This window comes from Ctenocephalides felis, unplaced genomic scaffold (genome assembly GCF_003426905.1).
Source record: "Ctenocephalides felis isolate EL2017-DRISC unplaced genomic scaffold, ASM342690v1 CF-g0.4_SCAFFOLD_01170, whole genome shotgun sequence".
In the NCBI taxonomy this organism is placed as follows: Eukaryota; Metazoa; Arthropoda; class Insecta; order Siphonaptera; family Pulicidae; genus Ctenocephalides; species Ctenocephalides felis.
In genome coordinates, this window is record NW_020537324.1 from 34154803 (window position 1) to 34167098 (window position 12296).

The 12296-nt window shown below is 29.6% G+C and overlaps 1 protein-coding gene across 2 annotated transcripts in view; it reads left to right on the forward strand.

Annotated features, from left to right (window-relative positions):
* LOC113366670 (protein croquemort-like) overlaps window positions 1-7691 on the forward strand; it is a 32446-nt gene extending 24755 nt beyond the window's left edge. For both annotated transcript variants that reach the window (XM_026608318.1, XM_026608317.1), the window contains exons 5-8: window positions 34-251; window positions 2750-2984; window positions 3866-4011; window positions 6991-7691. In XM_026608318.1, the coding sequence (XP_026464103.1) occupies window positions 34-251; window positions 2750-2984; window positions 3866-4011; window positions 6991-7231 (840 nt within the window). In that variant the 3' untranslated portion in view covers window positions 7232-7691. The remainder of the gene's footprint in view (window positions 1-33; window positions 252-2749; window positions 2985-3865; window positions 4012-6990) is intronic.
* Window positions 7692-12296: the final 4605 nt, after the last annotated feature.

Consider the following 12296-nt stretch of genomic DNA (forward strand, 5'->3'; position numbering starts at 1 on the left):
TTATTTTCACTAACTTCTCTTCTTCTATTTTAGCGTAATGATTCAAAAACGTACGATGGTGAATTCAACATGTTCACCGGAGAAGACTCGATGTCCAAATTGGGCGTCTTGGACAGGTGGAATGGCGTGACCGAAACTAAGTTCTATCAAGAAAACTCTCAATGTTCTAAGGTTGTAGGAACGACTGGAGAACTTTGGCCACCCCTTGAAGGACATGACAAAATCACTGTTTTTGCCACAGATATATGCAGGTGATTAAAAAGATCTTCAAAAATTTATTTATTGGAGAAAAGGTTTTGAAAATCATATAATTGATAGAAAATTCATTTTCCATATCATGTGGAAAAGCTAAAATTTTTTGACAATGGAAAAGTAAACCAAATTGAAAAATATTAATAAAATCCAAATCATTATTAGGAATTTGGTTGTAATCATGGTTGTTCTACGTTCATGGTGTCATATTTTTCGATATAAAATTACTGTCTTCAATTCTGTATTTTATTAAAAAAATAAAAGCTTTTGGACCTATTAAGCGGCGGTTAGTCTTCATGATTAAAAGTTCGGAACACTATGAAAGTAAGATTTATGAGACATTGCAAACATTATTCCGATTTTTTTTTAAACATGTAGCCAAATTTCTTAGGAAGAAAGGTTATAGCAAAATCTATAATTATTCTTTAATTATCTTTAAACCTGCATCAGGGGCGTAGCGTGCCTTGGCGGGGCCCGTATATAAACTTGTTTGGGGGCCCCCTCATGAAGAAATTTTTTTCATAAAATAAAAAAATATATAAAACTGAAAGAATATTTATTTATCATTTTAATTATTTATCTATCTAATTCTCTCTAATTTTCTGAACTTTTTACAAATGATTCCAGATATTTATTCACTCTCCTTGCTTTTTTTGAAAAACTTAGTTTTTATTTTAAAAATATCATTTTAAAGCAATTGCTATTGTAACTGCAAGGGCCAAAGCTACGCAAAAAGATGCAAGCCTATTGCATTCATCATTGTATCTTAATAAAATAAATTTCTTAGATGTTTGTATTCAAACCTATTTCTTGTGCCATCAATTAGTCATGATCATATATCTTAACAGTATTTCTTTATAGTAATTCAGTCGACAGTTTTCCGTAAATGTTTATTAGTTCTCGATTTCAAAAAGGCAAATGTTACTAACTACTTAAGTCGCAAAGGTTTGGAAGTCTTTGTTTGATTTGTGAAAATAATATATCCAAACAGCAATAGTATATATTAAAATATAGTTTCGGGTCTAAAATTCTCTCATCTTCTGATAATTCATCATAATAATAATAAAAGATAATAACGCTTCATTATCTTTTGTCTTTTGTTTTCTAAAATAGTTATTGCAATCCATCTTTTTTGCAAATTATTTGGACTTATTTAACTAACCAATTCAATAATTTTTTATATCTTAATTCTCAAATGATTACTTAATAAAATACTAGTTTTTTGTAAGTCATTACTGGGATGTTGTAGAGCTTCAAAAATGAAACTAATAATTTGAAACAGTGAAGAAAAAAATCTAAAAATGATTTAGTTGATCATATTTATCAAAATATATCTATTAAACTTACGCGTCATGCAGACAATTCAAGTAGTAACAAAAACAAATATAAAAATGTTATAAATATATCTATAAAAATTCCAAATCCCAATTTTCTATGAAGAATTTATAAACTGGATTGGTTTTATAGATTTGTTCATATTTGTGCAAGAATATTAACCCTTTCGACTCGGATGCCGCCGATAACTAAACTTACATTTAATTTTTTTTTATTTTTTAAAATTAATTTACTATTATATTCATTTATTGATTGATTTATTAATTTTATAAATAAATATATAACAAAATTAACTTATTAGCTCATGATCCCCATAATTCTAATAAAGATCTGTGAAGAAATGATTTTTTAAACAATATAGCATGGTTTTGAGTGCAATTTTTTTCTAATTTTCAAAATTTTCTATTTTATTATCATAATAACTATATTTAAAGCAATACAACCACATTTTGAAAAAATCCGATACAAAAAAAAATTCCGAGTTGAGAGATAAGTATAGCACTATAATATTCCGAGCACAGCGTACTGACTGGCAGTCCGACTCCCGATTCGAAAGTGTTAACTTATCGGATGAGCAAAAGCTTTACTAATTGAATTGATTGCTAGAGCTTGCAAAAATATTGCAGCAGAAATAAATTCTCTTAAAGCGTTAGCTTACATGTTGAAGTTCAATACCTCTCGATAACAAAAGAAAATGCAAACTACGTTAAAATTATTCAATTTTTTAAAAAAAAATGGTTGTTTGCTTTCTGATTGTGCTCGTTGGGGGCCCCCCTGGCGTGGGGGCCCCGTATTTTTGATACGGCTGATACGGCGGTAGTTACGCCCCTGATCTGCATTTCTATACAAATTTTAATTTAAAAAAAATCGCGTCATGTTGGACTTCTGAACACTATTTTCTATCGAAGCACTTCGTTAAAATTGCATTATTGACAATGACTTCATATTGGCTATGATAAACTCAGAAATATACTATATTTTTGTATGAACTAAAATTTTAAACTAATTTAAGCAATAAACACATGATTTTTTAAACTATACTGAATTTAAAAAAAGTATAAAATATTTTTCATAGAATTTTTTGCAAAGTTTGTCATAGCACAAATTTCTAAAATTGCGCAATATCATGTATTGTAATAACATTTAAGAATATTTATTTCAGGGGAGTTTCCTTAACATATTCGGGTCCACATTCAGAGCACGGAATAAAGGGCAACATATACATCGGTGATAAATCGGTCTTTGATAATGGTGTAGTATACCCGGAAAACAAATGTTACTGCATATCCGATCGGGAACATTGCCCAGATTTGGAATCAGGAATGCTTAATGTTTCTAGCTGTCGATATGGGGCTCCAGCTTTTGTTAGCTACCCTCACTTTTATTTGGCAGACCAGGTAATTATTTGATACCAATTATTAACTTGCCTTAGGGTAAGTTATAGTAATCCTAAAAAAAAACTTATTCTGAACATTTTGGCATACCTCAGAAAAAAATGATGTATGCGTGTTTATGTGTTTATGTATTTGCGGATACAATGTTTTGTCGATGATTTTGAGGACACGGATTCACCAAAACATTCGATTTGTATTGATTTCAATAATTCAAAAAACATTTTACTTGTATTGACAGAATGAAAAACTGATTAAATTGTTGGGATTAAAAAAATAAATAAAATGCCATTTTCTGGTCAAAAATGATCATTAGACATATGCACAACAAATTATAAGATATTTTATAGAGATTTTAATAATAAGTACAAATTTTGTTATATTTATATGGGTTTCGCACTAATGTTTTTTTAATTAATGCTATTTGCATTAAAGCACGATGCCATGTACAACTAATTTTTTAATTAAATTCATATATATTATCATTAATTGCAACTAATAATCGTTATTATATTAATCATAATTTGCTGATTCATGTTGCAATGATAAAATAGTTGTGAATGTGAAGTTTCTGATAACTTTATTTTATAGTGGATATTTTTTATTTTTATTAAGTGTTTTATTTGCGCAATTGAAGTATGTTCGCAGTATAATAATCACTGACATAAATTTGTGCGTAGTATATTTAAAAAATAAATGAAGGTTCCTTAACTCTATTTTAATGATACTTAAATATCTTAGTTTGTATAAGATTTTTAAAAATTTAAAATTTTGTAAAATTTGACACTGGCAATGATTGATGATTGAATGATTCGCCTAAAATGCAATGACTGCACGTTGATTAATAATTATAATTAATAAGTATAATTAACTTATTTTATTTGCAGAGTTACTTAGAAGCTGTGGACGGACTTAAGCCAGATAAATCTATTCATGAATTTAGAGTGGCGCTTGAGCCCCAAACTGGAATTCCTCTACTTGTCAATGCAAGATTGCAAATCAATATGCTCTTACAGCCTGTAAAAGGCATATCGTAAGTATTATATTTGAAAATATTGTTATTTGAAACATTTTATCGTACCTGTTTGTTGCAAAACATGTAATTTAACATAATCAATATCATGCTGAGGCTTATTTTACTTCAAAGTTTGAAACGACATTTTGGTATTGCTGCAGTTAAATTAATCATTGTAATTATATTGATTAATAGACTAAAAATCGCTCTTCCCAAATATTTCATTATTCTGTGCAACATTTTTAAAAATCTTGTAATATATCAAAGATTTGGAATCGAACCTTGTTTCTGTCGTGTGACCTTTTTTTTTATCGTTAGTATAAAATTAGATAGGAACTTTACTAAAGCAACAATAATAAATTCTTGCGTTTGAGTACTTGAACCTTTTTATTTAGTAGTAGGCTTTGTAAGCTGGCGGTATATTTCAAAGCTAGCGGTGTATGGCATCGTGCTTTAAGGCATTAATCAATAAATATTTATCAATGATTAAGAACAATCGTTTGATACATCTTCAAATAGATAATTATAATCACTATATGTTTTATCGTTCATAAAATTTACAGTAACGATCTTATTGCTCAAAACACTTGAGAAAGTTTACATTAGGGGGCGTCCATTAATCACGTGAGGTTTTTATGGGGTGGGGGGGTTTGACAAAAAATCACGAAAAATCACGTGGGGGACGGAGGTGTATAGTAAGATATCACGTGTATTTATTTTTTAACTGATTTTTTAAAAAAATTCAAACATTTTAAAAAAAAATCAAAAATCTTACGTAACTAAAAATACACGTGATGTTTGGTGGGGTAATTTTGAATATCACCATCAATCACCAAAGGGGAGGGGAGATCCAAAAATCCTTAAAAACTAGCTCACGTGATTAATGGACGCCCCCTTAGCAGTGTGTGTGATTAGAATAACGCATTTGAAATATATACATTTTCAAACTGATCATTATAGAATTAAAATTCATATTAGAAGTATAAAACTTTGTATATTTTTGAAATTTGCTTGATCCGTATAAGTAACTTTAAAAATTAACAATCTTGGTTCAGAAACCAACAAAATTGTTACAAAATTAGTACACATTTTTAACAATTTTATCACATGACATATCTGATAATTTGATGTGCATATTTCTAATGATCATTTTTGACGGTGAAATAGCATTTTTTTACCTTTTTTTCTGTATCTCCGAAACTGCTATACCTGCCTTATCAATTCGTCATTTTGTCAATACAAGTAAAATGTTTTTTGAATCATTCAAATCAGAAAACGTTTTCTCAAAAACTGAATTTCCATTTTTGGCACTTTTTGGCCCGTATGTTTGAAACAACTGGCGCCTAACTTCAGCAAAAAGTAATCAGCATGTCTTCTCATCAATTGATTCTCATCGGTTGATCCGTGCGCCCGAAATCGTGGACGAAAAATTATATCCAAACATACTCACACACACACACGCACACATACATCCTTTTTTTCTAAGGTATGACAAAATGTTCAAAAACCCTCAAGACGTGAAGATTTGCAAAAAATTTCATTATCGATTTTTTTGCGATTTTATACATTAATTTTAATACTATGTATAAGTTTTATTTAATAAATGTTGGGCTTCTTACTAATAAATAAATTTTTATGGAATGGGCTTATGGAATCCAACTGTGGGGTTGTTATAGTAATTCAAATGCTTACAATCCAAAACACTACGAATGATCATATCCGAGGCCGGATCGACTCGGATTTGACTCCGCTTCAGGGAGGAGTTATATTTATAGTTATATCCGCTTAACAACTCCACGACTCCGACAACTTTGAAACCGAAATACTCGACACAAATGCGTTCTATAGCGCGTTGTTTATGCATCTAAGGATTTGTCAAATCCCATTTAATTTTTTTAAATGAAAATTTATGAATAAAATAAAAGTAAAAAATATCAATAAAATAATTTTTCGAAAAAATTCACAAATAAATGACGAGTTGTAAAATTTTTCGGTCGACCAGATGATCGACTCAATGACTCGTTATTTTAGCAGTGTTGACCAAAGTAAAAACGCAAAACTTGAGAATCAAATTCAATTTAATTATTTCCTTTTGATGAGAAAATATTTTTTTTGAATTAATTTCATATAAAAATAAAGTAGTAAAATTTGTAATAAAAGCAAAACATTTATCATAAAATATTTTCACCAAATAATAATACTTCTGCTTTCTAATTTTTTCTTCTGCTATTTCCATTCGAGAATTAATATTATATCGGGTAGTTCGATTAGCATATTATTACTTTTAGACAATTATATAATTGTGTAAAAGTTAAAATTTAATACTATATATTTTTTGCTGCTTAAATACTATTGACGTCACTGATATATTTTGCACTCTAAAGTATTGTTAATTCAGGCTATCGAAAAACTAGATTAAATGTATTTTGTTTCGTGTATTTTTCGGTATGTATATTACTGATTGCCGTCATTCACGGCCAAAGATTGTCGAATGATTGTTAGAAATATGACCCCTTACTATTCAATAAATTATACATTGGAGCTATTCACACTTGAACACAATTTCATTGTGCTGTATCTTTGAAGTAATATTTTTGTATTTTCTGGAAAAAACGTATACCAAAAGGGTTATAAAACTGCCTGTGAATCGAGAAAGCGACAGCTTCCTTGCCAAAGCAAAAACGCAGTAACAGATTTAGTATCAGTTTAGGGAAGTCGGATATGACAAATCCGACGAGACAACTCCACTCGGATTCACTCCAAGGGAGGAGTTGTATCGGAGTGATAATTCCGGAGTGAGTTACCCATCTCTAGTTTGTTAGCACCATAAACATACATCGGGATCTTAACATCCTTTTTATAGTGTATGTGATCAAAACTAAAAACACTAAACATCATACAAACTTTACAGTCACAGTCCTAAATATTTTGCCACTTTATATTTCTGTTATCTCGTAGATATTAGTCTCTGACTGATTAATTGATTTTTTTTTTCAGAATGATGAACAGCGTGCCTAAAGTATTTGTGCCTATGATGTGGTTCTGCCAAAGAGTATCTTTATCTGAAGACATTGCTTCGCAGGCGAAGCTCGGCCTTGTCATGATAGATTTAGGATCCTATCTGTCATATGCCTTTGCCGGAATTGCTCTAATCATCATTTTAGTAGGTTTATATTTAGTTTGTAAGGGCCCTTGGAAGGGCAGCGAAGGTGAGCGCCTGATACGGCCGGTATCATAAAAAGACAGAAATATAATGTTTTAGTATTTTGATATTCCATTAATGTTCTGATATGAGTGATTATGCTCAATGTTGAATTTGATACTTATTTTTATTTGTTCAAATGTTGTTTGAAAGATGATTTTTTTTGAAAACGATCTTTCTAAAGGAAAATTTATTTAAGTGCTTCAATTTTTAATCTTCCAATATTCTAAAATTGTATTTTAGATTTCATAATAATCCTGCTCACATAATATATTAATATCTTATAATAATCTTTTACTCTAACATTTAATAATTATTAATTCATTTTAATGCCATTTTAGTCACATCATAAACTCAGGCTCTTAATTTAAAATGAGATAAGATCTTTAAGTCATATTTGTTGCCAGTTTAACTATAGTTATATATAAATATATAACCAAAATAATTGTGATACTTCATGCCTTTCATTACAACTGATATAAAAATTAATTTGCGTCTAATTTGAAGTCAACATTAAGTTAAATAGTTATTAGTCTAAAACTCATGAAAAAGTATAGGTTCCCATTATCTGCATCAATTCTATAAATGGTATGGAAAATGAAGCTTTAAAATGATTGAGTCAAATTTGCATTGTAAAAAAGAAATGTCGTCTTACATCCATATCTTCATATTTGACAAAACGATATTTTTTAAAGTAAACTTTAAGCTTATAAAAATCTTAAATACATGCATATTTATATATATATATATGCACAGGCAAATCCTATTTTGCTATGTCTTCTCTTTGGTGCTTTTGGGAAATCTGTTGAAATTTTATTTAATAACAATGAAGAGTATGCAATTAATTTCCTTGCCATTTATGTTTTACATGATTGAGTTTTGAGACTAATTTAACTTCCATTTTTTTAAATAGTGATATTAGTCGCAATATTATTTTGGATAAAAATGACAATTAGGTATAATAACTTTAATAAGAATCAGTCAATTTATAATATGTACTCTAATAAAGTACTTATTTATTAAGATTTGTGAAAACTTTTGGAAAACTAAATATATTATAACAATAATTATACATTGTTAATTTAAGTTTTGAAAATAAAATTAATTTAATTAAATAATCATGATATTTTATTTATACGTTATTATTTCTCTGTTCATGAATGAATCCATAGAACATTTTTTTTTTTTTTTATTAATTAATAAACAGCAATCAAAATTACATAAAATTTTATAAGCTATTCTGCTATGGTTTAACAACAAAATATATATATGTATAAAATAAATGAAATAATAATATAAATAATAATGATAATAATAATGATAACAGTAATAATAATAAGAATAATAATGAGAATGATAATAGTAATGATAATAATAATAATAATATAATAATAATAATAATAATAATAAAAAAATAATAATAATAATAATAATAATAATAATAAAATAATAATAATAATAATATTAATAATAATAAAATAATAGTATCAGGATCACTCCATTGAGTGACCACTTAAAGATAATAAATCTACTCGAGTAGATCTATGGGCCAGTTTCTTTTAAGTCTTCTCCTTGTTGGCGCATGTAGATGCGGTTGCAATAGTCTGTTAGGGTGGTTTTCAATCTTGTGGTTATGGGTGATGCTTTTGTCCTTGATAACATCTTTAATATAAGGTATGTTCAGATCGTTGTGAATAGTATAGTTCGAAACATACCATGGAGCATTACATATTTCACGAAGAGTCTTGGACTGAATTCTTTGCATCATGACAATGTTAGATTTACTGGCACATCCCCATAGTTCAATGCCATAGGTCCAAATTGGCTTAATAATGGTTTTATATATTAAAACCTTATTATCCATTGATAGTACAGAGTTTCTTCCTATGAGCCAAAATAAATCTTTAATTTTTAGTTTAATTTGTTGTATTTTAGTTTTTATGTGATGTTTCCATGTCAGTCTTTTATCTAAGTGCATGCCTAAATATCTAACTGTGTCATTTTGTGGCAGCTGCTCTCCATTCAATGATACAGGTGGGCATGTTTCTTTCCGTAGAGTAAAAAAATGTGGTGAGATTTTATAGAATTTATTTTTATTTTCCAGTTATTTGCCCATTCTTCAATTTGATTTAGATGCTGTTGAAGCTTCGAAGATGCTTGGTTTGGATTATCATCGACTGCATGAACAGCAATGTCATCTGCAAATGTGGCAGTTGTTGTTTGCCACCTGGTCGGAAAATCATATGTGAATAATAAATAAAGAAATGGTCCCAACACGCTTCCCTGTGGTACCCCAGCCTTCATAATTTTTGGTTCTGTGTAATCACTACCTATTTTTATTTGAAACTTCCTATTCTTTAAGTACGATTCAAAAAACTTATAATATGACGGAAGTAATGTTTTAATTTTGTGAAGAAGTCCTTCATGCCATACCTTGTCAAATGCTTGACTTATGTCAAGAAAGGCAGCTGAACAATATTTACTCTTCTCAAAAGTCTTGGTAATTGAATCCACTAGTCTGTGACATTGTTGAATCGTAGAATGTCCTTTTCTGAAACCAAACTGATGATCTGGTAGCAGACTGACTTCTTTGTTTATATCTTCCAGAATAATTTTTTCAAAAATCTTGGACAAAATTGGTAGGAGACTAATAGGCCTATAAGATTGTACCAGATGTAAATCTTTTCCTGGTTTAGGAACCATTATGATAGACGCTAACTTGAAGGTTGAGGGCCAATAATCCATCCTTAAAATTGCAATAAAGATATATGTAATAAAAATTACTCCCTTTCTTGGAAGTTCTTTAAGCATTCTGGGTGTAATTTGATCCGGACCTGGAGATTTCTTTATTTTTATTCTCTGAATTTCATTGAATATTCTTTTAACTGTGAAAAATTTCGTTTTGTTAGCTGTAAAGTCTTGTCCAATGTTTGTGGAAAACTGAAAGCTATGATTTGAAAATGAAATATTCGGTGTAAAAACTGAGCTTAAGTATTCTGCGAATAATATGGATTTTTCTGAGTCACTTCTCGCCCAATAAGTTGAAGAACTGCTTTCCCGAATTGGTGATTTATTCATGATAGGTTTTTTCTTGTTGGCAATAGGCTTCCACACAGAGTTATCAAATCTGTTGAGTTTTTTTAAATAATTGTTAAAGCTATTCTCATTCCATTGTTTAATTTTGACTTTTAATTTATTACTTAATTCATTAAGTATTTTTTTATCAGTTGGATAATGAGAATTTTGCCATATTCTTCTTGCTTTTCTCTTTGCTGCTATCAATCTTTTTATTTCAAGACTAATACTGGGAATTTTATAACTACTATTTTTGTTTGGAGTTGAAGATTTGACCGCATTTTCCATGATTTGTTTGAAATTGACAAGTTCATTGTCAATATCACTTGGAATTCGTAATTTGGCCTTTAAGTTAACATTTTCTTCAATTATGTTTCTATAAAATTCCCAGTTTGTATTGTTGTTATGCAACGCTGGAGCTTGATTTGTTGGTATAACTGTCGTATTGATTGATGCAATTATGGGCGAGTGGTCAGATGATAAATCGAAACAATTTTGAACTTCAATATATGATTTATTAATACCAGAAACTATGAAAAAATCTAAGAGGTCAGGTATTCTTGCCGGATCAGTGGGCCAGTACGTTGGTGTTCCTGTGGAAATAGTTGTGTATTTATGTTGTTGTATTAATTTATTTAATTCTTTTCCCTTGGGATTTACTAATCGTGATCTCCAATTTGTATGTTTGCTGTTGAAGTCTCCTCCAACTACAAACCTATTTCCCACAGTTTCGAAGAATTCTTGAAAATGAAAATCTTTCAAGTTATGCCTCGGTGGACAATATACGGCCGAAATCACTAAGTCATATGGTAATAGTTTAACTTTTACTGAAGTTGATTGTAAATACTCCTTGTTGAAATTTTGCAATTCGTAATGTGAAATACTTGTTTTGATAATTATTGCGCTGCCTCCATGTGCGTAACCATCTGGATGTGGTGTGTGATATACATTATAATATGGAATTCTGAGATGAGAATAATTAGTGAAATGCGTTTCACTAATTAATAGTATGTCAATTTTGTTCATTGATAAAAATAATATGATTTCATTTTTGTGAGAATGAAGACCATTTGCATTCCATAAAGCTATTCTCAGTAGTTGTCCCATTATTTTATTTTATTAATTACTGCTGAAAGCATGTTCAAAATCATTCCATTTTGTTGCATGACTTACTTGATCGAACATTTTTTAAATTCTGATAAGAATTGTGACAGTTGGCCATCCATGTTGGAATGATTGTTTACATTGGCGTGTGACGCTTGCTGACGTAGTGCTTGTGCATAGCTCAAATGGTCGGATGAGTATGCCGGTTTGTTTATGTTTTGATTTTGACTTCTAGGTTTAGTCGGGTTTGCGTTGATACGATTATTAACTGTTGTTTTCATTTTATGATTTTTGTCGATAAGTTCTTGATAGTATGAGCATTGTCGGTAATTTGCGTTGTGCGGTCCTTCACAAAAGTAACATGTACCAGGCGCTTCTTTGGGTTTTTTACACAATTGTGTTGGATGGGGGCCCCCGCATCTAAGACATACAAATGGCCGGTTGTAGTATCGTTTGGAGTGACCATGCAATTGGCATCTTGCGCATTGGATAATGTTTGAATTTTTAAATGGAGCTTCAAAATGCATAACTTGATTTAATAACCTGTTTATTTTAAAAATTGAAGCGTTATTTGCGTTTGGTTCGAGATCCACGTAGAACATATTAAGTGGTTGTTTTGTTTTAGGTTGCAAAACATTTAATATGTTACGCACTTTATGTATACCTGGTTTTTCAATCGCTGTTTTAATTTCATTTATATCTGTACTATGATGCATGTATTTTAAAACCACTCGATACGATCTTTCTGACTTTATTTGATATGTGTGATATACTGTGTTGCGTTCTTGCAAGTAATGAATAAATTTTCTGTAATTATCGGCACATATCCATTTTAATCTTGACAATTTGGTCCGGCAGGATTTTCGTTGTATATTGACCACTAGTAAACACTGTGTTTAAACTACTAATCATTAATTTAAAA